This window comes from Meles meles, chromosome 9, assembly GCF_922984935.1.
Source record: "Meles meles chromosome 9, mMelMel3.1 paternal haplotype, whole genome shotgun sequence".
Taxonomy (NCBI): Eukaryota; Metazoa; Chordata; class Mammalia; order Carnivora; family Mustelidae; genus Meles; species Meles meles.
In genome coordinates, this window is record NC_060074.1 from 14,187,001 (window position 1) to 14,211,456 (window position 24,456).

Here is a 24,456-nt window from a genome sequence, read left to right on the forward strand (position 1 = left end):
AGGTCATGACTTGGATGGAAATCAAGAGCCAGACACTTAACTGTCTGAGCCACCCAGGCATCCCTGTTGTTTTAATTTTTGTACCCAGCGTGGGGCTTGAACCCATGACCCTGAGATCCAAGAGTCTCATGCTCTACTGACTAGGGGCCCCAAGTGGTAAAATCATTGAATAGTAGTATATCTGTAGATCTCTTACTGACTTGGAGAGAGGTCAGTGGTATACTGAGGAAACCATGCTTCAGAATAATTGTATCATGTGATCCCATTTTTGCAGGATTCTTGTATATCTCTGTATGCTCTTATGCAAGCATAGAGAGAGATGAGCAAATGCCACTTCAGAAAGGTGAAGTGAGGCAGAATAAGATGAAATTACTACTTTTCCTAAAATCTTTGTGTTGTTAACTGTGTATTTAAGGGACCCCCCCCCTCCCCCGGGGGTTTTGTTCCATGGCAGGTAAGAAAATCTTCCTTAAAACACCACTATTTTAGGTATAATAGAAGACTAGTTTTTCTTTTTCAAGAGCTGTATGCTTCATTTGGCTGAGTTAACCTGATTCATTGTTGTCAATGATGTATTCTTGTTGGAACTGAATATAAATGATCTAACTCAAATATTCGTCACTACCACTGAGACAGCAATGAATTATGAATTAATTGTATATTTCTGTTTCAATATAAAATGGTGTTACCTTGCATATACCCTGCATGGGGGGGAAGGTGGCTAAATAAGGGTAACAGGAAATCAGATTTGATGATAAGCTATTTCCTTTTTTTTTTTTTTTTTAAGATATTTATTTATTTATTTGACAGAGAGAGATCACAGGTAGATAGAGAGGCAGGCAGAGAGAGAGAGGGAAGCAGGCTCCCTGCTGAGCAGAGAGCCAGATGCGGGGCTCGATTCCAGGACCCTGGGATCATGACCTGAGCTGAAGGCAGCGGCTTAACCCACTGAGCCACCCAGGCGCCCCCCCCCTTTTTATTTAAGATTTTATATATTTATTTGACACAGAGAGAGAGAGAGAGATCACAAGCAGGCAGAGAGAGGGGGAGGGGAAGCAGGCTCTCTGTGGAGTCCCAGGACCCTGAGATCATGACCCAAGCTGAAGGCAGAGGCTTAGACCACTGAGCCACCTAGGTGCCCCGATGATAAGCTCTTTCTTAACAGCATTTGTACTAGATGGACAAATCACTGTTGTGAGATTCCTGACTTAGGAGAGACTCTTAATACCTTTTCTAAGGTCTCTTCTGTGTAATACAAGGATCTGTGTCCAGCTTTATAAGCAGCACTGGTTATGTTGAAGCTTCAGCATCTTTCCTGTGGTTGGGATGTGGTATCAAACCTCTTTGCTGATGTTCATTTTCCTTCAAAGCCTACAACCTCTGCAGCAGTCCAGACATTACTCACCTAACATTTAGAGAAACTGGTTGTTTCAAGAATTTACCTAACTTTGCACCCTGATGCCTAGTGATGGGAAAGTTTATTTTGTTGGTACGTGCTTTGGAAACAGTCCAAAACCTTTTTCCTAAATACATCGCTTTTACACAATCAATATGCTCTCATAACGTTTCTTTTTTTCCTTCTAGAGTAAAGCTAAAACATTTTGAGAAATTTCAGGATACAGCAGAAGCATTAGCAGGTAAAGTGAAAGACTAGCTTTTTTTGGTTTTGTTTTCAATCTTGTCAGTTGATTTTCCTTATCAAAAGATTATTTGCTTCAGTTGCCTGAGTTAACCTTATTCAATGTTGTCAATGATGCATTCTTTTCTGGAATTGAATTTAAGTGATCTAACTCAAATTCGTCACTACCACTGAGACAACATTGAGTTAGCTTTTTTCACCATAGGGTTTGTTCCCCCATGTGATGAGAGGTGAGAAGTGGTTAAATTGATCTCCCTGTGGAAACCAACAGCATAATGCTGAAGCACAATTCAGTAAAAGCTGTTCTGCAAGGGACCAAGGTAATGTAGTCAAGTACACAGCTCTCTGATAATTTTAATCCAAGGGTAAAGTTGAGAATAGCTAGGGTTCACAGTTGAAGTAATGATAAAGCAGCTCTCTAAAAGTGTGTTTTTAGTGCAGACACGCACATTATTATTAAAAGCTTTAGGAAGACTAGTAGGCTTTTGTATGTATGGTTTGGTTTGGTTTTTAATGCAAAAACTACACCTAGGGGGAAAAAAAACTACACATAGGGTGAAGAGTTAATCTGAAGGGGACATAAAGAATGGATGACTCCTGTCCCTCAACCGGTCCTCAAGATGGGGGACAGACAATAGGGTTTACTAACTAGGCTTGGCTTTAGTAGGCAGTTGTTCTCAAGGTTTTTTTTTTAACGTTAGGGAAAACAAAAAGACTGGATATATGGATTTTTCAGTTGCTTAAGTTCCGTATATCAAATCAGCCAACTGCTTGGTGGTATAACTTGAAAATGTAGGACCTTAAGGAAGAATATGGCATATAATTAGGAATTTCACAGACCCAAATAATTTTGTTCATCAGCCCCAATAAAAGGGCATAATTCTCTTGTAAAAATTAGGAATGTAATTAAACATGCTGGATTATTAATGGGCTGCCCCAACATTAGCAGTAGGGTAGCTGAAAAAAGACCCAAAAGTGGGGCCAATTTTTTTATTTTTAAAAATAGTTCAAGTAAATATAAAAAAATAAAAATAGTTCTAGGACTGCTTTATCGGTTAAGTCAATAATTAAAGCCTCATAGAGCCATTAAAGCACAACTATGATAATTTTTGCCTGGAGGTTTATTATTATTATTATTTTTTAAATAATCTCTACATCCATCATGGGGCTTGAACTCACGGTCCCAAGGTCGAGTCACATGCTCTTCCAACTGAGCCAGCCAAGCACCCCTGCCTGGAGAATTTTTTAAAAGATCTATTTATCACAGCTTTAGAATTGTATGGATAGAATTTGTTAAGATCCCAGGTGAGATTGTGTGTGCTCTTCTCCAACTCTGGGGGGCATTATTCACAAAGACTGTGATTTGAACTTCTGCTGGAGTTGTAAAGTGGAGGCATAAAGTGATCCCAAGTGGCTTCTTTTGAATTCCTTTTTGCATATTATCTATTTAATCTTTCTTTGAGATATTTCTGACCTTATTTATTAAATAGATTAAATAAATAAATAGTTATATTAAATTGTCCTTATTAAATAGATCCAAATTCTCTCCAAACATGAAGCAGGTTTTTGCTATTAATAGGTAATGTATTGATCATGTACTTGTCAGTTTTATACTCATGATTTCAAAATTGTTGTTAAATCCTTGAAGCAGTCCTGTGGGGTAGATGTTAAACACTATTTATAGGAAAACTGAGGCTTGAGGGATATATTCTTTTCTTCCTGAGCTCTTGATAGTCCTTAAAATAAGGTAAGATAAATGACCCAATGCCATGCTAGCTGAGAATGTGAAGTCAACTCCAGCCCTCCCCCATCTACCTTCTGTGAAGGCAGAGACTGTGGTGTTACTCACCATCAAATTCCTGGAGTCTAGCACATAGATATTTTGGGTAAAGGAATGAAAGTAGTGAGCTCTGTCAGGAATCTGCCTTTTCCTATCTATTTTTACCAGAAACTCAAATATCACCGTATTAAGAGAGCATTCTTTCCTGGGAATTACCTTCCTGCTCCATCCCAAACTGAGTGATTATAGATATTATAGTATGCATTTAAAAGCCCGTAGCCTAAGAAACAGTCTGATGGGTTGTGATATCAAGAATTTATATTGGGGAGCACCTGGCTAGCTCAGTCCATAAAGCATGAGACTCTTGGTCTCAGAGCCATGAGTTCAAGTCTTCTGTTGGATTATTCTGTTGGAGCCTACTTTAAAAAAAAAAAGTCTTTGGGGTGCCTGGCTGGCTCAGTTGGAAAAGCATGTGACTCTTGATCTCAGAGTCATGAGTTTGAGTGCCAGTTGGGTGTGGAGATTACTTAAATAAATACTATTAAAAGACGAAAATAAAAGGTTAAATTTTTTAAAAGACTTTATTTTTAAAGATTTTATTTATTTATTTAAGAGAGAGAGAGAGAGAAAGCGAGAGAGGGAACACAAGCAAGGGGAGCATGAGAGGGAGAAGCAGGCTTCCCATTGAGCAGGGAGCCCGATGTGGGGCTCCTGGACCCACATCTGGGGCCCAGGACCCCAGGATCGTGTCCCAAGCTGAAGACAGATACACAACAGCTGTGCCACCCAGGCACCCCTTTTCTTTGTTTTGTTTTGTTAAAGATTTTATTTATTTATTTGACAGAGATCACAAGCAGGCAGAGAGAGGAAGGGAAGCAGGCTCCCTGCTAAGCAGAGAGCCCAATGTGGGGCTTGATCCCAGGACCCTGGGATCGTGACCTGAGCCGAAGGCAGAGGCTTTAACCCACTGAGCCACCCAGGCGCCCAGACACCCCTTTTCTTAAAGAATTTAAAGGCACCTGGGTGGTGTAGTTGGTAACTACACAATTTTTGGTTCCGGCTCAGGTTATGAGATGGAGCTGGCTGGCATCCGTGCGGAGTCTTGCTTTCATAGTCTCTCTAAATCTTCAAAAAAAAAAAAAAGAATTTATATTGGTCGTAGAAGTTCAGATATACATTTGTTTGGAGAACTTTATTTTCACAGTCTGATTTTTCAAGTTGCAAGTCTTCCAAATACTGCAGAAAATTTTGGTGTACTCACTCTCTCTCTGACAAATAATAAAATTAAAAAAAAAAGAAAAGAAAAGAAAAAAATTTTGGTACCAGCCTACATTTGGATGAAGTGGAAAGATTACTAGGGGATGTCAAAAAGTGGCTAGTAAAGTACAAGACTCAGTTTCCCCTTTACCTTGTCACCATTTCTGGCATTTTTTTTTTTTTAAGATTTTATTTATTTGACAGACAGAGATAACAAGTAGGCAGAGAGGCAGGCAGAGAGAGAGGAGGAAGCAGGCTTCCCACGGAGCAGAGAGCCCGATGCGGGGCTCGATCCCAGGACCCTGAGATCATGACCTGAGTTGAAGGCAGAGGCTTTAACCCACTGAGCCACCCAGGCGCCCCCATTTCTGGCATCTTTTACTAGAAAGATAGAAACTCTTACTAGAAAGGTAGGTTATAAAAGGAGTCAGTGTTGTACAACATGGTATATCAAAGGTTATAACCTAACAAAAGTAGCTTGAGACTCTGCTTCTTAGAATGTGGTGACCTCTGTAAGAGCTGTGTGGTAGCTAGATGATTTTTGTCCTCACCTTTCATCTTCCCAAATAACAGATGAAATGGACTTAGAACTCAAATGGATGGAGATGTGGTCAGGATGAAAGAGAAGGTACCTGGCTGATTAAGGATTAATTGCCTGGCCTTCGAAATTTTGGCCAACTTTTTCCTGGAAGGCATACTTTAAATTCAGCCCAAACTCTGACAGATAGCAGAAGAGATGTTAACCCATGTGGGTCCAGAAGATTCTAAGTGTAGGCCTAAGGAAGGGTGAGAGTTAACAAAGTTGCAGATTTAGAACCTGCCAAAAATGAAAGCAGTTCCAGATGGAATGGCCTGCCTTTGGGTAGTGAGTTCTCCGTCACTGGAGGTTTACAAGCAGAGGCCTGATGCCATATCTGGATCTGGAATTACCAAAGCCTCCACTCAGTCATGCTTACACTGCAGCAGGACCTTCCAAATGAATACCCTCCCTTTTACCACAGTCTTGACAGGATTTTAGTATATTTCACAGAGCATCAGACCAATCTGCCTACAGTGACATTGGAGAGTGAATCTATTTGTCATTCCAAGATAGGTTGTTTCTAATATTTTATGATTCCAGTTCTGTCTGGATTCAAGAGTAGATTTCATGTGACATAAGGAATGCTGGATCTGCTTTTAACTTCTGGTTCTAGAGCTGAAATGAGAGCGGAAGATCAGATGAGACTGAAATGTGTAACTCCTTCACTGTTTCCTACATTTATCATTTCATTTTAGAAGTAGTGTTAAATTCAGAGTTTTTGAAAGGAAATGCTTATTTTCCTTTATTCTTTAAGTTTAAATGAGATCTTGAAGTTCTTAACATTAAAAAAACTTGAGAGTTAACTCTTTTTTGTTTTTTCTTTTTCCCAAAAGCATTCACAGCTCTGATGGAGGGCAAAATCAATAAGCAGCTGAAGAAAGTTCTGAAGAAAATAGTAAAAGAAGCCCATGAACCCTTGGCTGTAGCTGATGCTAAACTAGGAGGGGTCATAAAGGTATGTTTTCTGTGCCTGCTGATCAGAGCTCCCCATTCAGCATAGTAACTACAAAGTGTAGCCTTTGTATTGAGTTGTTTGTTATAAGTTCTCATATGTGATCTTTTTTTCCCCTATGCTACAGAATAATTGATTTCCAATATGATTATCAGGACTAAGTACATATAAGTTATGCCTGTTCATTGTAGAAAATAATTAATAACCCCAAGAAGTAATAAAAATTAGCTGTAACCTTGCCACCCAGAGATCTGTTAACACTGTGTATATCCTGCCATGTTTTTGTTTAGTCACATTTCTTTTTCTGAAATTTCAACAGAAATGAAGACATGACTTTTTTTTTTTTTTTTTTTTACTGTATGTATTTTATTAGAAAACTTTCTCTCACGGGGTAGAGCCTTTGGAGATGAAAGTGGAAAGACTGGAAAAGTGGGCTCCCAAGCATGAAAAAGCAAAACAGTTTGAAAGCTGGTTGTGATAGTTTGATCTTCAGTGGTTATAGTAAATGCTGTAGGGACAGTGAGCATACCTCTGATTTTTTAAGCAGGATTAATATTATGTTGTAGGTCTTTTTTTTTTTTTTGTAATAAAGATTTTATTTATTTGACAGACAGAGATGCCAAGTAGGCAGAGAGAGAGGAGGAAGCAGGCTCCCTGCTGAGCAGAGAGCCTGAGATCATGACCTGAGCCAAAGGCAGAGGTTTTAACTCATTAAGCTACCCAGGTGCCCCTGTTGTAGGTCTTCTTAGGTAGAAAAATGCTAAGGAGATTTGAGAGGCTCTTTTTTTAGGTCAGGGTTGTGAATTTAAGAAGTTCAATTAAATTTATTTCTAATTCTCTCTGGTGAGTAATGAAGTTTTCTGTGATGATGCAGTCTATCCTCATTCTTTGAACTGCCCAAAAGTCTTAGTTTGTAATTTTCTTTTTTTTTTTTTTAAGATTTTTTTTTTTAAAGATTTTATTTATTCATTTGACAGACAGAGATCACAAGTAGGCAGAGAGGCAGGCAAAGAGAGGAGGAAGGAGGTTCCCTGCTGAGCAGAGAGCCCAATGCAGGGCTCAATCCCAGGACCCTGGGATCATGACCTGAGCCAAAGGCAGAGGCTTTACCCCACTGAGCCACCCAGGTGCCCCTAATGTTTTTTCCAGTTTCTCTTTTTTAGAATATTTTATTTATTTATTTGACAGAGATCACAAGTAGGCAGAGAGGCAGGCCGGGGGGCAGGGAGCAGGCTCCTTGCTGAGCAGAGAGCCCGATGCAGGGCTTGATCCCAGGACCCTGGAATCATGACCCGAGCTGAAGGCAGAAGCTTAACCCACTGAGCAACCCAGGTGCCCCAGATGAAACTGTCTTAAAAAATTCTGTGTACAACTTCTTACTCCCCCAGAATTTTACTACTGAAAGCCTATTGTTGACCAGAAGTCTTACCAATAACATAAATAGCTGATTAACCCATATTTTGTACGTGTGTTAGATACTATATTCTTACAATAACAGAAGAGAAAGATTTTACTTATTTGACACACAGAGAGAGATCACAAGTAGGCAGAGAGGCAGGCAGAGAGAGGAGAAGCATGCTCCCTGCTGGGCAGAGAACCTGATGCAGGGGGTCTGTTCCAGGACCCTGAGATCATGACCTGAGCTGAAGGCAGATGCCTAAGTGGTTGAGCCAGCAGGCATTCCCAAAACTGTAATTTCTCTTTTTTTTTTTTTAAAGATTTTATTTATTTGTCAGAGAGCAGAACCACAGAGAGCTGCAGGCAGAGGGAGAAGCAGGCTCCCTGCTGAGCAAAGAGCCCTATGTGGGACTCCATCCTAGGACCCTGGAATCATGCACGCCCTGAGCTGAAGGCAGACACTTAACTGACTGAGCCACGCAGGCATCTCTGTTTCTCTTTTTTAAAAGATTTTCTTTATTTTGGAGGCGCCTGGGTGGCTTAGTCGGTTAAGCATCTGCGTTTGGCTCAGGTCATGATCCCAGAGTCCTGAGATAGAGTCATGCATCAGGTTCCCTCTCACTGTCTCTCTCTCTCTGTCAAATAAATAAAATCTTCAGGAAAAAAAAAAAGTTTATTTTGTGAGAGAATGAGCATGAGTGAGGGGGAGGGACAGAGGGAGAGGCAGACTCCCTCCTGAGCACAGAACCCAATGGGAGGCTCTATCCCAGGACCCCGTGATCATGACCTGAGTCCCCTAGGTGTACAAAACTTCCGTTTCATTAATACAGATGTTCTTCTTACAGGAAAAGCTGAATCTCAGTTGTATCCATAGTCCTGTCGTTAATGAACTTATGAGAGGAATCCGTTCCCAGATGGATGGATTAATCCCTGGCGTAGAACCACGTGAAATGGCAGCTATGTGTCTCGGATTGGCACACAGGTGAGATTTAGGAGAATAAAGCCACTTATTCCTGTTTAATAAGCACTTAGGATGCACTGGTTTAAGCATATTAAAAATACTAATTTTTTTTCAAGATTTTATTTATTTATTTGATAGAGATTACAAGTAGGCAGAGAGGCAGGCAGAGAGAGAGAGGAGGAAGCAGGCTCCCTGCTGAGCAGAGAGCCCGATGTGGGGCTCCATCCCAAGACCCTGGGATCATGACCTGAGCCGAAGGCAGAGGCTTAACCCACTGAGGCACCCAGGTGCCCCTACAAATACTAATTTAATTCTCAGTAATCTTTTGAGGAAGGTAGTAGTGGTATCCTCATTTTATAGATGAATCTGATGCCCAAAATCAGTTCACCTGGTAAGTAATGAAGCCTGGATTGGAGCCCAGGCAGTCCTCATCATAGACATTCTCTATCCTTCAAATGTTGGGCCCCACAACTCTTGGGCTTTCTCTTTTTTTCTTTTCCCTAATCTCTAACTGAATCATTTGCTGTTCCTCCATCTTTTCATCTCCCCAAATCTTCTCATCTGCTGTCGTCTTCTGTCTGTATCTGTTGTTTTATTCCAATTTGTATTGACTTTTTATAGTAAGGCGAAGAGAAGCACATTGACCTGATGTCCATCAGAACCGCATTTCTGCTGAGCTGTGATATGTTCTGAAAAGCTTGGCATTCTGTGAAATTGCACTAAAATAACAGGGTTTTTTTGTTTGTTTGTTTTTGTTTTAAGATTTTATTTGTTTATTTGACGGGGGGGGTGGGGAGCAGGCTCCCTGCCAAGCAGAGAGCCCGATGTGGGGCTCGATCCCAGGACTCTAAGATCATGACCTGAGCCGAAGGCAGAGGTTTTAACCCACTGAGCCACCCAGGTGCCCCAATAACAGGGTTTTTAAGTGAGGAAAAATAGGGTTAAAGGTGGGCTGCTGGGAGCCTATGTGACGTTATAACTGGAGCCCTATCAAAACTAGTGCTACATACTAATGCAGTTGAAAAGATGTGTACATTTATATTAAAGGAATAACAAAACAAGCAGAGGTCTGTACCTTTGGACAAAAAATAGCATCAATTAACAGAAGGGTTAAAGCTGCTGAGTTACAAACATGAGCAAAATACATAAAAATCAATAACTTTGTAATAAGCATTTTTAAGAGCACACAAGCAGCTGAGTCAAGATTCAAGCTTGTGATTAATTGACATTGTATAACAGTAGTGGTTCTCATTCAAGGGCAGTTAAATATCACTTAGAGGACATTTGGCAATGTCTAGAGACATTTTTGGCTGTTACAGGTGGGGTCAGATCTCTACTAACATAATGGGTAGAGGACAAGAATATTACTAAACATCCACAATTCACAGAATAAGCCCCTACAACAAAGAATTATCAGGCCCACGTTGTTAACAGTGCCAAGATTAGGAAAACCTTATGTATAATATCGTTCCTCCATATCTTTCTGTTTCCAGGTGTTAATGCTACACATTTATTTACCCGCTGGTATCCTTAAAACCCTGTAAACATCGTATGTGAATCAATGTGATTTGTATTACACAGCATTATCCTGTTTATCTTTCACAAATTAATTCATATTTCAGGAACATGGGTTATAGCAGGACTGGTATATTCTCTTTTTTAAGATTTTATTTCAAACATCTTTTTTTTTTTAGATTTTATTTATTTATTTGACAGAGATTACATGTAGGCAGAGAGCCAGGCAGAGAGAGAAGGGGAAGCAGGCTCCCTGCTGAGCAGAAAGCCCGATGTGGGGCTCAATCCCAAGACCCTGGGATCATGACCTGAGCCGAAGCAGAGGCTTTAACCCACTGAGCCACCCGGGCGCCCCATTTAAGATTTTATTTCAGAGAGCAAGCCGGAATGAGGGGGAGGGGCAGAGGGAGAAGCAGACTCCCTGTGGAGCAGAGAGCCCTATGTGGGGCTGGATCCCAGAGACCTGGGATTTTGACCTGAGCCAAAGGCAGATGCCCAACCAACTGAGCCACCCAGACGCCCTTGTATTTTCTTTTTAAATGTGTACTCCCTAATTTTGCACATTGTATTCTCATTCAACTGGTTTTCCTATGTTGGGAAAATTAATGTAGCTCCAGGGAGAAGGATTTGGGGGTTTTTTGGTGTTTTTTTGTTGTTGTTTTGTTTTTGACAGACACATAGTGGGTGAGGGAACACGAGCAGGGGAAGTGGGAGAGGGAGAAGCAGGCTTCCCACTAAGCAGGGAGCCCAGTACAGGGCTCCATCCCAGGACCTGGGATCATGACCTCAGCTGAAAGCAGATGCTTGGGCGCCTGGGTGGCTCAGTGGTTTAAGCCGCTGCCTTCGGCTCATGTCATGATCTCAGGAGCCTGGGATCGAGTCCCGCATCGGGCTCTCTGCTTGGCAGGGAGCCTGCTTCCTTCTCACTCTCTCTGCCTACCTCTCTGCCTACTTGTGATCTCTCTCTGTCAAATAAATAAATAAAAGAAAGCAAATACTTAACGACTGAGCTACCCAGGTGCCCCTAGGGATTTGGGTTTTTTAAAAGTTTAAAAAATAATAAATAAAAAGTTTTTTAAGATGTTAATTAAACTCATTTCGTAGATGCTGTCAGTAATTGTTTATTCTCCCCCTTTATCCCCAGCTTGTCCCGATACAGATTGAAATTCAGCGCTGACAAAGTGGACACTATGATTGTGCAGGCAATTTGTAAGTATAGTGCATATGATGTCTGATCCTTATAACTTTTTTGTGCTGTTAAAAACTCTCATAATTTTATCAGTTGAGGAAGGAAAAGGAGATGAACTAGAATTTTTAATAGTGAAGTAAATAACTAGAAAATACAGAATAGAAAAGGCAAGCCATTCGTAATTTGCCTAGTTGGAGATAATGTGAATTAACACGAGTGATGGTAACAGATTGGTTTCCCATGAGGCAAATCAATACGTGGGATCTATTGCTTTTTGCTTTTTTCACTTGGCTTTATAATAGGTCAGTCCTATGCCATTAAGTGAATTTTGGAAACCTCAAATCCTTGTTTCCACTTTTTAAAAATCCCTTTAAATGACAATTACATTTCTGGGTATGTGCTCCAAAGAACTGAAAGCAGGTACTCCCAGATAGGTACGCACCTGTGTCTGTAGCAGCGTTACTGACAATAGCCAAAAAATGAAAACCGCCTCAATACTCAGATGAATAGATAAACAGAATGGGGCCCATTCACACAATGGATAATTTTTTTTTTTTAAAGATTTTATTTATTTATTTGACAGAGAGAGAGGGAAACAGGCTCCCCGGTGATCAGAGAGCCCGATGTGGGGCTCAATCCCAGGACCCTGGGATCATGACCTGAGCCAAAAGCAGAGGCTTTACCCCACTGAGCCACCCAGGTGCCCCACAATGGATAATTTTAATTTTACTTATTTTTTAAAAAACATTTATTCGTAAGTCAGAAAGAGAGTAAGCGTAAGCAGGGGGGAGTGGCAGGCAAAGGAGAAGCAGGCTCCCTGCTGAGCAAGGAGTCCTATGTGGGACTTGATCCCAAGATCCTAGGATCATGACCTGAGCCAAAGGCAGCTGCTTAAACTGCTGAACCACCCAGGTGTCCCAGATAATTACTATTTTTAAACATGGATGAATTTTGAAAATGCTGAGAAATAAGCCATACAAAAAAGACAACCGTTGTGTGACTCCACTTTGGAGGCACCTAGAACAGGCAAATTGATAAAAGACCGAAAGTAGAAGAGATTACCAAGAAATGGGGAGGTGGGGGGTGAGGTGTTATTATTTAATGAGTGCAGAGTTTCCATTGGATGCTGAAAGAGTTCTGGAAATGGGTAGTGGGTGATTGTTAAATAACATTGTGAATGTGCTTGATGCCACCGAAACCTGCAGTTGAAAATGGTTAAAATGATAAGTTCTATGTATATTTTAGTTTTTTAAAGCCCTTTTAAGTTCCTCTTTTCTCTTTCATTTTAATCTGCAGCCTTGTTAGATGACTTAGATAAAGAACTAAACAACTATATTATGCGGTGTAGAGAATGGTATGGCTGGCATTTCCCTGAATTAGGAAAAATTATTTCGGATAATCTGACATACTGCAAGTGTTTACAGAAAGTCGGTAAGTAACTATCCTTTAAGACATTGAAAATAACAATTTATTTGCATCCCAAAAATGAGTTGTAATATTTTTTCTTAACAAGCTTCCCAGAGTTCCTTATGCCTTGTGTGTATTTTGGGAGTGTAGTCAAATTAGTGTGTATTAGAATTCAGAGACTGTTAACTTGAACTTTGACTTCAGTGGCCGGTACAGCAAGAGATCATGGTTCTCATATTTGGTTTTTCTTAAAATGGGTTCTTTAGGTGGAATGTATCTCATAGGGAATTTACCATTAACAGGGGCAACTGTAGACTTGGGTTATCCTGCATGTGTTATAATACTAAAGTTGGTACTGCCCTCTATACTGTTAGTGTTTGTATTCCACACCAGTGTACAGTAATATTAGTAGAAAAACCTGAGTATTGTTAATAAATAGAATTTACCAGGCTTATATTGCATTACTGTACTACTGCCCCAAGAATTCATGGCTCTGGATTTAATAAAACTTCAAGTATAAATTGTCTGTTACAGTGTTATTAGTTCTATTTCGTGGGGTATTTTGTTTTTATTCTAATTTATATCTTTTTAGAGGGAGATGAAGGGGAAAGATTTTAATCTCTAAAAATCAAGTCTTACATAAGGAAAATTAGTAGGTCAAACTTGTTCGCTTTTTGTTTTGTTTAGGCACCCTTTTCATTGGCTTACCTCTACTTTTTTTTATTTGACTATTTGGATTTTATATAATTTGTTGAAGAGTGATTCTCCCTCATCCTCTGCAAACATTCCATAGGCGATAGGAAGAATTACGCCTCAGCCAAACTTTCTGAACTACTGCCAGAGGAAGTTGAAGCAGAAGTGAAAGCAGCTGCAGAGATATCAATGGGAACAGAGGTTTCAGAAGAAGATATTTGCAATATTCTGCATCTCTGCACTCAGGTAAACTGTACACACGGAGAAACTAGTTTTGGTGGGACCGGCTATGTAATAATCATTTTCTGATGGCAGTGATGATTTTTAAACTTGATCCACCTGATAAATATGAGGGTGTTCAGTCACTACCTCATCTGATGCCATCTTGATTTATATACTTTAGGGGGGAAATACATGCTGAAGTAAGTTGAAAGATGATTAATTTATTTACACTAGCATTGTCTGGATAATGAATTATGAATCCCTTAAGGAGAAAGAAATACAGCTTGAGTTATTTAATTCCAGCCTTTATGTTTGTAGCCTGGAATGCTTCCCCCCGCCCCCACCCCCATTTGGAGATCACTGAAGAAGAATCACAAAAAGGAGGCTAGCTAGCTTAGTCAGTAGAGCATGTGACTCTTAATCTTGGGGTTGTAAGTTCAAGTCCCATGTTGGGTGTAAAGATTACTTAATAAGATCTTTTAAAAAATCACACACGCAAAAAAGAATCACAGAGAGGATGACATAATGTCTAGCCCTTAGAGTTTTAAAAAATAACAGTAACATTGACTAATATTTTTAAGCAGTATATTAGGTTGTTTGCATTTATTATCTCATAAAATTTGTGAAAATGGGAAGCTGAGATAAAGAATGCTTTGTTTTCCCAGGATTACACGGCTCATCTATGACAGTTTAGGGCTCCAGTGTTTTCAGACGTGTGGTTTTTATGTGATTTTTACACAAATCATTTATGGTATATTCATCTTGTTCCTTATACTAGGTAATTGAAATCTCAGAATATAGAACCCAGCTCTATGAATATCTGCAAAATCGAATGATGGCCATTGCACCAAATGTCACAGTCATGGTTGGGGAGTTGGTGGGAGCACGGCTCATTGCTCATGCAGGTGATGATTTTAATGTGACCTCTACATAGGGATACCCAGAGTAGATTGTTTTCTACCTAGGATTATTTCCTCTCCAAATTACATTTATTAGAAATTATAGGTAATAAATATAAGTAGATGGTATATGGGAGAGGACCAAGGACCAAGTAAGTGTTCAATGATGATTCTGATTCCTGTGCCTGATTTCCTTCTGGATAATGAAGGCATCTTTAGTCACTACCTCTTCTGAGACACTTGTGGTCCGTTGTCAGAAGTTGATTACCATTAATGAGAATAATCAGATGAATGCAGGAGGGTGAAATCAGTTAATATTTCCTAATAGTAAAAATTTAACCAGATTAGGGGCGCCTGGGTGGTTCAGTTGGTTAAGTGCTTGACTCTTATTTTGGCTCAGGTCGTGATCTCAGGATTGTGAGATGGAGCCTGCTCAAGATTCTCTCTCTCCCTTTCTGCCCTCCCCCCTGCACACACACCCCTCTAAAACAAAACAAAACAAAACAGTCATCAGATTAAATAGTAGTAGTTCTCACAACAGATGATATATACCCTTGATCAAAAATCTGGTTCACTGCTGAATTTGCTATTTTAATGTATTTGACATGCAAAATATTTTTAATGAATTTGTAATAAGACTTCATGTACATATATGGTGATGTTACAAAGAAGGTATGCTATAAAAATATACTGTGTAATTGAATATTCGCAAAGAGAGTGAAATACTATTATATTATTGGAGTTAATCATTAAAATCTGTCACAGAAGATCATAAAATATCGTGTACATCAAAGTATCTAAACTAGAATAGCCCCTCTAACAACATCATTAATCAGACAGACAGGCCATTCAGATGCCCTCAGCTGTGAGGCTGGGATTGTCTGGTTGGTTTTGTTTTCTGCATCCAAATTTTCATAGCCTTAACTCCACTTTGGTGGTAAGAGATGCAGGGATTAACAGAAGTCTGTTGAATTTTAAATATGTATCTAGTGGTTGAGCATTAATATTGGGGGACTGTTCTGACAAAATCTGTGCAATAAATCTAACAAAGCAGGAACTTTTTATACCTGATTAGTATGCTTCTATCTCCTCATCCGTATCTTGAACAACAGATAGAGTGTGAGAAAGTTAACGCATAGTGATACTGTTGAGATGTCCTGTGAGTGTCCCTCTATATGTTTTTTTCATATCTGAAGTAGAATATTTGATGTCTAAAGGCCTCCTCGGTGGTATGCTAATAGAATGTAGAATAGTTAATACCATGTCTGGGCAAATAAGTATATAATTGAAATAATAAGCTTAACCTTCAGTTCGTCCTCAGTGTTCACTGTAAGCCTCTGCTTACGCTGCTTCATGAATGAACCACAAATGCTGAGGCTTTTTAGGGAATCTCAGACTAGAATCTGTATTGTGTCAGATTTTTATTTACTCAGTGCCTGTAATACTAAGATTATATGTCTTAGACTTAATACATGGAACTTTTTTTTTTTTTTTTTTTTTTTTTTAATACATGGAACTTTTAAGTACTTGGAATTGCATTCCTTGTAACTATTTCTTTTTTTGGGAAGGTTCTCTTTTGAATTTGGCCAAACATGCAGCTTCTACTGTTCAGATTCTTGGAGCAGAAAAGGCACTCTTCAGAGCCCTCAAGTCTAGACGAGATACCCCAAAATATGGCCTCATTTATCATGCTTCACTTGTAGGCCAGACAAGTCCAAAACACAAAGGAAAGGTGAGTTTCATTTCTTCTGAGACAGGTTGTTTTTTTCTTTTTTTCCCCAGATAACTCATCTTCCTCCTGTTCTATGGTATGCAATAAAATTTTTCCATTTCTTTTTCATTAAATAGAGAATGATGAATTCTTGAGCTAAAAAGCACTTTTGTGTACTGAAAGAAAATATTAGTGAGTGTTGCTGGGGGCGCCTGGCTGACTCAGTTGGTAGAGCATGCAGCTCTTGCTTATGGGGTCATGAATTCCCAGCCCCACGTTGGGTGTAGAGCTTACTTTAAAAAAAATATAGGGGCACCTGGGTGGCTCAGTGGGTTAAAGCCTCTGCCTTCGGCTCAGGTCATGATCCCAGGGTCCTGGGATCAAGCCCCGCATCGGGCTCTCTGCTCAGCAGGGAGCCTGCTTCCCCCTCTCTCTCTGCCTGCTTGTCTGCCTACTTGTGATCTCTGTCTGTCAAATAAATAAAATCTTTTTAAAAATATACATATATATTATTACTGTTATTTTTTTAAGATAAAGTATTACTAATTTCGTTAAAGCCATTTTCTTTTGTTGTATTAGGATTTTTCTAGAATCCACTTGTTTGTGAAGGATGGAGTGGATGGCACATCGAAAGTTTTCTATGTGGCAAGAAATAAATTGAACATCATCATTTATAAATTATAAAATAATAACCATGCACTGTGCTCAGCTCTTAGTGGGACTTAAGTGAGTCCTTTTAATAGCCCTGTGAGATGTAGGGTATCTGTTTTACAGTTGAAAAAGCTGAGTCTTCGGCACATTAAGTACTTGAAAGCTTTTTGCTTAGGGCACATAATTTAACAAATTGAAATGTTAAGGAAAAAGAACTTGAAATGTTACAAAGTTCAGAGCTGATTGATGAAAGGGGCTGAAAAATTGCGGTTGTGCCTTTTCCAGATGACATGGTATAGAACTAAGGCAATTGATTAGAAATTAAAAGAAGACATTAGAAGGGTAGTTTGGGCTTGTTTTAGACGTGAACTGCTGCAAGATATCTCATCCAACAAAGTGAATGGAGTTGTGTATAACCAGTTAGCCACTGAGACATTCAGATAAAGCTAGATGGCTTGGGTTGTATGATTCATAATAATTTTATAATTCCTGACTTTAAAAAATCCTGCAGGGGCACCTGGGTGGCTTAGTGTGTTAAAGCCTCTGCCTTTGGCTCAGGTCATGACTGGGATCGAGCCCCACGTCGGGCTCTCTGCTCAGCAAGGAGCCTGCTTCCTCCTCTCTCTCTCTGCCTGCCTCTCTGCCTACTTGTAATCTGTCTGTCAAATAAATAAAATCTTAAAAAAAAAAAAAAAAATCCTACAGTGAGTGATAGAGTTGATGGTTTGCTCCAGTTTTCTCATGAGTAAGTTATTGAGGATTTTAATGTCTCAACTTGGAATATAGTTTGAATGCCTTTAACTTCAACTTCTCTATCAGATTTCTCGAATGCTGGCAGCCAAAACTGTTCTGGCTATTCGGTATGATGCTTTTGGTGAAGACTCCAGTTCTGCGATGGGAGTTGAGAACAGAGCCAAATTAGAGGCCAGGTTGAGGACCTTGGAAGATAGAGGGGTAAGGACCACATCCTGCCTGTTGGTAGAAATGTTAGCTGTCAAAAATGAATAAACTTCAACTGGTTTATGTACTTACTCATTTCATCTACTAAACAGTTTTATTTTAATGATTAATATTACTATGTCTAATTACGTTTTTTCCCCTGCTATTAAGAGTTTCCCTTGTATTTACTAAGAATTGATATCTTTTCTTAGATAAGGAAAATAAGTGGAACAGGAAAAGCATTAGCAAAAACAGAAAAATACGAACATAAAAGGTGAGTACATTTGGGGAGGATGGGTGGGCAGTACCTGCTTGATGAAATTTTCATTGACAGCTGCAGTGTTTATAATAAAATGTAAACACTTCATTGTCTTATTTTTCTTTGCTATTTATAGTTTTCCATATTTTGAATTTTTAATCATATAAACATTTTTATATTATAATAAACATATACATAGTATACATTTCGGTTTTTCTCCTTTTTTTCCTTTAAAGTCTTATTTAAGTAATCTCTGTACCCAACATGGGGCTCAAACTCAGAATCCAAAGATCAAGAGTGATGTACTCCTTGAACCAAGCCAGCCAGGTGCCCCTTGGCTTTTTTCCCCTTCTTAATATTTAACTAGTTCATTTTCAGGTGTTGATAGTAAATATTTGTCATTCATAGCTTCTGTATAGTATACCATCTGTCAAAAAGAAAATCAATTCAGTTAATTCACAATGAAACCTAAAGACAGAGAAGTCTGAAAATAGCTAAAAGGCATAATAGTAAAGTATTCAGACCTCACCGTGAGACGAACAGAAGATACGTGTAGGGAGAGGTACTGTGGCTGTTTGAGGTGATGTTCAGTACTGCTAAGGTTCTGATGATGGAAGTACAAGGTGGTGCAACTTTTCTGGGAAGTGGTTTGTCCGTATGTACAGGAGCCTTTAAAATGTTTCTAGTCATTAGCCCATACATTCTCCCTTAGGACTCCTGTAATTCCTTAAGAATTTTAATAGTAGGGGCGCCTGGGTGGCTCAGTGGGTTAAGCCTTTGCCTTTGGCTCAGATCATGATCTCAGGGTTCTGGGATAGGGTCCTGGGATCGGGCCCCGAATCAGGCTCTCTGCTCAGCAGGGAGCCTGCTTCCCCCTCTCTCTCTGCCTGCTGCTCTGCCTACTTGTGACGTCTCTCTCTGTGTCAAATAAATAAGTAAAATCTTAAAGAATTTTAATAGGTATACTTTTAAACTGGGCAAGGAGTAACAATCTTACTGTATATATTCATATATATTTTTAAACATGTATTTTGAAAAATTGTTTCCTTTATTCTGGAAAGAAAGCAAGTGTTCTGTGGGCATTAAAATTTTGTTTTATGAATTTTCCAAGTTTTCGGCAATGTATATATATATTTTGTAATGTTTAAAGTTGAGTCTACGGCCATACCACCCTGAACGTGCCCGATCTCTGTAATGTTTAAAGTTGAATTTGGTGTCTTTATTTGATAAGTGTGGATTTTATTTTATTTTATTTTATTTATTTATTTATTTTAAAGATTTTATTTATTTATTTGACAGAGAGAGATCACAAGTAGGCAGAGAGACAGGCAGAGTGAGAGAGAGGGAAGCAGGCTCCCTGCTGAACAGAGAGCCCGATGTGGGGCTCGATCCCAGGACCCTGAGATCATGACCTGAGCCGAAGGCAGTGGCTTAATCCACTGAGCCACCCAGGTGCCCCTGGATTTTATTTTTTTAAAGATTTTATTTATTTATTTGACAGAGATCACACGTAGGCAGAGAGGCAGGCAGAGAGAGGAAGTGAAGCAGGCTCCCTGCCAAGCAGAGAGCCTGATGCGGGGCTTGATCCCAGGACCCTGAGATCATGACCTGAGCCGAAGGCAGAGGCTTTAACCCACTGAGCCACCCAGGCGCCCCTGGATCTTTATTTTTTTAATTATTAATATTTTCAATGTGTGAAAATTAAGCAGACATGACTCTACAAATAAACTTAATGAAACGTTCCTTAGCTTGTTTTGAACAATTTTTTAACGTTCTCATGCCATGATACCTTTGACTTTATTACTACTTTTTAAAATTTTATTTATTTAGTGACAGAAGAGACACAGCAAGAGAGGGAACACAAGCAGGGGGAATGGGAGAGGGAGAAGCAGGCTCCCTGCCGAGCAGGTAGCCCAGTGGGGGGCTCTATCCCAGGATCCTGGGATCATGACCTGAGCCTAAGGCAGACGCTTAACAACTGAGCCACCCAGGCGCCCCTACTTTGAACTTTAGTATATGTGCTGCCGAAGTGAGCACGCTACTTTTCACTTCAAACACATGTACTTGAAGCACCAATTAGGAGATTTATTCTTGTTTTAGGCACTTAGTACTTCCGTTTTTTCTTTCTGCTACATTAGAACAAAGGCAAATGTAGGATTTAGGGAATCTTTTTTTTTTTTAAGAATTTATTTGTGTGAGAGAGAGCGTGAGAATGGAGAAGGTCAGAGGGAGAAGCAGACTCCCTGTGGAGCTGGGAGCCCAATGCGGGACTCGATCCCAGGTCTCTGGGATCATGACCTGAGCGGAAAGCAGTCGCTCAACCAACTGAGCCACCCAGGTGCCCCAGGGAATCTTTATCCATATGTATCCCCTTGTTCTTCTGCCTTTTGGGGTTTTGTGATTAGGTCTTCTCTGTTAACTTGATTTAGGAAAAGTTTGGTTTTGTTTTTTCATTGAATTACCCTATTTCTTTTCCTTTTTTTTTTTAAAGGTTTTATTTATTTGAGACAGATCACAAGTAGGCAGAGAGGCAGGGTGGGGAGGGGGAGCAGGCCCCCCGCTGAGCAGAGAGCCTGATGTGGGGCTCGATCCCCGGACACTGGATCATGACCCGAGCCGAAGGCAGAGGCTTTAACGCACTGAGCCACCCTGAATTACCTATTTCTAAAACTTAAATTGCTTCAGCTTTTAATTTCTAGAATAACCATTTGTTGTAAAGAAATTTTCTGTTTTTCCCCATACTGATTGAATGTTTTTCTATACTATAGTCAGTCCTTACATTGATTACTAAATGAGAATTCATTTTAGCTCACCACTTCCTTTGAAGTGTGATTGACTTACATGGAAAATAGTGATTGATACCTCCTTATCTTTTGGAAATTACTAGTTTTCATAAACTGCCTCAAAACCACTAAAATGAAACAGTATTATATGCTTATGTATTATCTAATGGCATTTCTTTTAAACTACCTTAGAATTATTTTATTTACAAGTATTTATAGAGATTTTCTATAATTCTTTGACTCTTATAGTGAAGTAAAGACTTATGATCCTTCTGGTGATTCCACACTACCAGCCTGTTCTAAAAAACGCAAGATAGAACAGGTAGATAAAGAGGACGAAATTGTTGAAAAGAAGGCCAAAAAAGCCAAGGTTAAAATTAAAGGTCAGTTTGAATTTTTTAAATGTCGTTTATATTCATATTCTTTAAGAAAGACTTTGTATGTCTTGGGGAAGTAGATGTTGTTGAACTTTATTGAGAAATCACCCATATTGAAAGTTAATTGTGTTTTAATAAGCCATCATCATGTTCCTTGAGAATAGTTAAGGAATTAAATTTATCAGACTTCATAGAGGAGTGTGAGAAGCATTTCTTTGAAAATACGGAATCACGTATTATGTTAAGTGTACCAAACTTAAGTTCGTACCACAGGAACTATTTTGGTAATTAGCTTAAAAAGAAAAAAAGTTCATGGTTTTTAAATTAGTTGCCAAAATATTTTTGTTATATTGTTTTCTGTTACATAGAATGGACTAGAGTAATAACATTGGTAACCTACCATTATAATAATATTTAATAGGTACTCTCTAGCGAACTCAGCTATCTTGCAAAGCTGATAAGAAAGTAACCCCATTTAATAACAATACCTTTGTTGAGTTTGGTTTTGAAATAGCTGAGTGGTCAAAAGTATGTTACCAGCAAATGTGGGTTCCTGCCCTGGCTGAAGAAAACATAAACAACGATTTAACTCCTGTGTTTATTGAACAGTGAGGTGATCCCTAAGCCCATTAGTAGCATTTGAAACAGCAGACTCCGGTGTCTTCACTTGGGCATCCAGTAAATGTTTCAAACCTGACATTCCTGTGTCCTTGTCACTCAGTCTGTTGCTCCACAGATTTGTCTGTCTTACTAATAGCAGTTCTGGTTGCGTTAGCCTCTAACCTTGACTGTTTTCTTACAACCCAAATCTACTCTGACACCAAATCCTCCTTTTTTTTTTTTTTTTTTTTTTGGTAAGATTTTCTTAAGTAAACTCTCTTCCCAGTGTGGGGCTCAAACTTTTAAAAAGTCCCAAGATCAGGAGTCACATGTTCACCAACTGAGCTAGCCAGGTGCCCCTATTCTGGCAACAGATCTTCTCCGTGCAGTTCTACTTTGAAAACATGTATCCAAAATCTAACCACTTGCCTTATCCACAACTGCTTTTCTTAATGTAGCAGCCACAAGCGCACCACCCCCCCCCCCCCCACTTTGGTTCCTTTTAGCCACACTGGCCTCCTCGTTATTCTTTGATCCTGCCAACTCTCCTCCTCTTCCAAAATAATCTTAGCTTTTGCTTTTCTCTTTACCTGGAGTATTTTTCCTCAAGACAGGTGCCATCTTTTCACTCCTTTGCCTCTTCCAGGTGTTGCCTGCCTGTCTCTGAAGTACCCGTATGCACTGCCTTCCTCAGCGTTCCTCTTCCTGCTTTATTTTCATTCTTAGCACGGATTACTGTGTAAAATATTATATTACTCTTTTGATTCCCTCCAGTCCTTAAAAAAAGAGGCTACATAAGGACAGGGATTTGTCTCTTTTATGCCCTGTTGCATCCAGTTGTCTAGGATATAGCCTGGCACTTAGTAGGTGCTAAATAAATGTTTTGGTGAACGAGCTTCTGGTGATAGGTATATATTATAGAGCCCTCTTTTTTTTTTTTTTACGTGCTCATTCTTAAGAGCCAAGCATGATATATTATCTCATTAAATCTGTTAAGATGGGCAGTAAATGCGGTTTACAGAAGTCAGTGACTTCTCAGGGTCGCAACAGGTTGAAATAAACCCAGGTCTTTTAACTCCAGAGCACACTTTTTTTTTTTTTTTTTAAGATTTTGTTTATTTGACAGAGCAAGAGCGCACAGGTAGGGGGAGCATCAAGTGGAGGGAGAGGGAGAAGCAGGCTTCCTGCTGAGCGGAGAGTCTGAAGCAGGGCTGAATCCCAGGGCCCTGGGATCATGACCTGAGCCACAGGCAGATGCTTAACTGAGCCACCCAGGTGCCCCTCCAGAGCACAAATTCTTAATCCTTTCTAATATAATAGACAGCTCTATGATCTGTTTCAATCCTAATTTCTGTAGACAGCTACATGACCTCATAAAGTTAGTGATCTTGGACTAGGTAGATGTTTGAAGGACCTTTCCACTTAAAGAATTTTAAGTGGAAGTATAATAAACATTGGATAGTCAGCCAGAATGATGGGAAAAAACTGAGATTTGAAAGGTGGGAAAGTGAGGTCTGATAAAGTGTTAATTGTTGTGTCTCTACTTAACCCCACTCAGTTGAAGAAGCCCCAGTAGCAACAGAGGAAGAAGAAGAAGAAGAGGAAGAGGAAGGAGGAGGAGGAGGACTAGTGGTAGCAGAGCAGGAGACCTCTGTGAAGAAGAAGAAGAAGAAGGACAAAAAGAAACACATTAAGGAAGAACCACTTTCTGAGGAAGAACCATGCACCAGCACAGCGATTCCTGTATGTTTGTTTTTAATACTTGGTTGGTGCAGCCGGGTTTCTGTCTTATTGAACTGTCTGTATTAGAAATGAGCAGACAGTTAAGGTGGTTTTTATTGATGGAACAGTAAAATAAAAATGATATTGTTGTAAAAAGGCCAAACCTAAAATCTTACTACGAAATGGGTTTACTTTGAGGAAGAGAGAATATAACTTGCTACAGATTTTCATATTGGTGATTTTTATATTTTTAGGTTTTAATCTTTCACCCAAATTTGTTTTTGAGGGAAATTGATCTACTTCGCTTCTTATAAAGTTACTGTTCCTCACTCATACATTTACAATTCTTTCAAAAGCATTCTTATTTGTTATTTTCAGAGTCCAGAGAAAAAGAAGAAAAAGAAAAAAAAGAAAGATAATGAGGACTAATTGAAGGGGAACCATCTTTGAATCATCGGGACACATCACACCTAAGATTCAGCCAGGAGTGTATCAGAAATGTTCTGTAACTGAGGGAAGGTTGGATGAAACAGAGTTCCTTCTCTTCGATACCTTTTCAAACTATGTGTCTTGACACCAGTTCTGTTAACTTGATTATGTCATTTCTCAAGAGTCTTTGTTATACAAATAAAAATATTTTCTTTGTATTTTAAGGTAGTTCTGTGATCTCTGTATTTTAGTACACAATTATGATCCTCTCTATGTTTAGCATTTAATGATGATTGTTGCTTTGATAATTATAGCTGAAAAGTGAGAGTTGTGAATTGTTCATTTGAAACTTAACCTCTAGCTTTTTGGAAGGCTGTGATTAGGTGGACCAATTTAAGAGCTTTGCTCTAATGTTTCTTTTTCCCTTTTTGACTGTCTTTTTTCTCCTGTTTTTCTGCCTCTGTATTTATTTAAATAAAGCTGTGTTTTGTGT

The 24,456-nt window shown here is 39.3% G+C and overlaps 1 protein-coding gene and 4 non-coding genes across 6 annotated transcripts in view; all 5 read left to right on the forward strand.

Annotated features, from left to right (window-relative positions):
• The window catches only part of NOP58 (NOP58 ribonucleoprotein), a 31,613-nt gene extending 7,426 nt beyond the window's left edge, over nucleotides 1-24,187 (forward strand). Inside the window, exons 3-15 of one of the 2 annotated variants that reach the window (XM_046019481.1) lie at nucleotides 1,585-1,637; nucleotides 6,090-6,211; nucleotides 8,452-8,588; nucleotides 11,227-11,291; nucleotides 12,568-12,702; nucleotides 13,472-13,617; nucleotides 14,372-14,498; nucleotides 16,061-16,224; nucleotides 17,674-17,808; nucleotides 18,006-18,067; nucleotides 21,085-21,218; nucleotides 23,371-23,555; nucleotides 23,913-24,187. In XM_046019481.1, the coding sequence (XP_045875437.1) occupies nucleotides 1,585-1,637; nucleotides 6,090-6,211; nucleotides 8,452-8,588; nucleotides 11,227-11,291; nucleotides 12,568-12,702; nucleotides 13,472-13,617; nucleotides 14,372-14,498; nucleotides 16,061-16,224; nucleotides 17,674-17,808; nucleotides 18,006-18,067; nucleotides 21,085-21,218; nucleotides 23,371-23,555; nucleotides 23,913-23,963 (1,516 nt within the window). In that variant the 3' untranslated portion in view covers nucleotides 23,964-24,187. Of the gene's footprint in view, nucleotides 1-1,584; nucleotides 1,638-1,840; nucleotides 1,960-6,089; nucleotides 6,212-8,451; nucleotides 8,589-11,226; nucleotides 11,292-12,567; nucleotides 12,703-13,471; nucleotides 13,618-14,371; nucleotides 14,499-16,060; nucleotides 16,225-17,673; nucleotides 17,809-18,005; nucleotides 18,068-21,084; nucleotides 21,219-23,370; nucleotides 23,556-23,912 lie in introns of those variants that run through there. The other variant, XM_046019482.1, reaches the window with a different exon arrangement.
• On the forward strand, nucleotides 555-643 carry LOC123951286. The gene has a single exon (XR_006820430.1). It is a non-coding gene; the product is annotated as a small nucleolar RNA SNORD70 (small nucleolar RNA).
• Nucleotides 1,738-1,825, forward strand: LOC123951289. The gene has a single exon (XR_006820431.1). It is a non-coding gene; the product is annotated as a small nucleolar RNA SNORD70 (small nucleolar RNA).
• LOC123951294 lies at nucleotides 13,678-13,757 on the forward strand. The gene has a single exon (XR_006820436.1). It is a non-coding gene; the product is annotated as a small nucleolar RNA SNORD11B (small nucleolar RNA).
• LOC123951293 lies at nucleotides 14,649-14,732 on the forward strand. Its single transcript, XR_006820435.1, has one exon. It is a non-coding gene; the product is annotated as a small nucleolar RNA SNORD11 (small nucleolar RNA).
• Nucleotides 24,188-24,456: the final 269 nt, after the last annotated feature.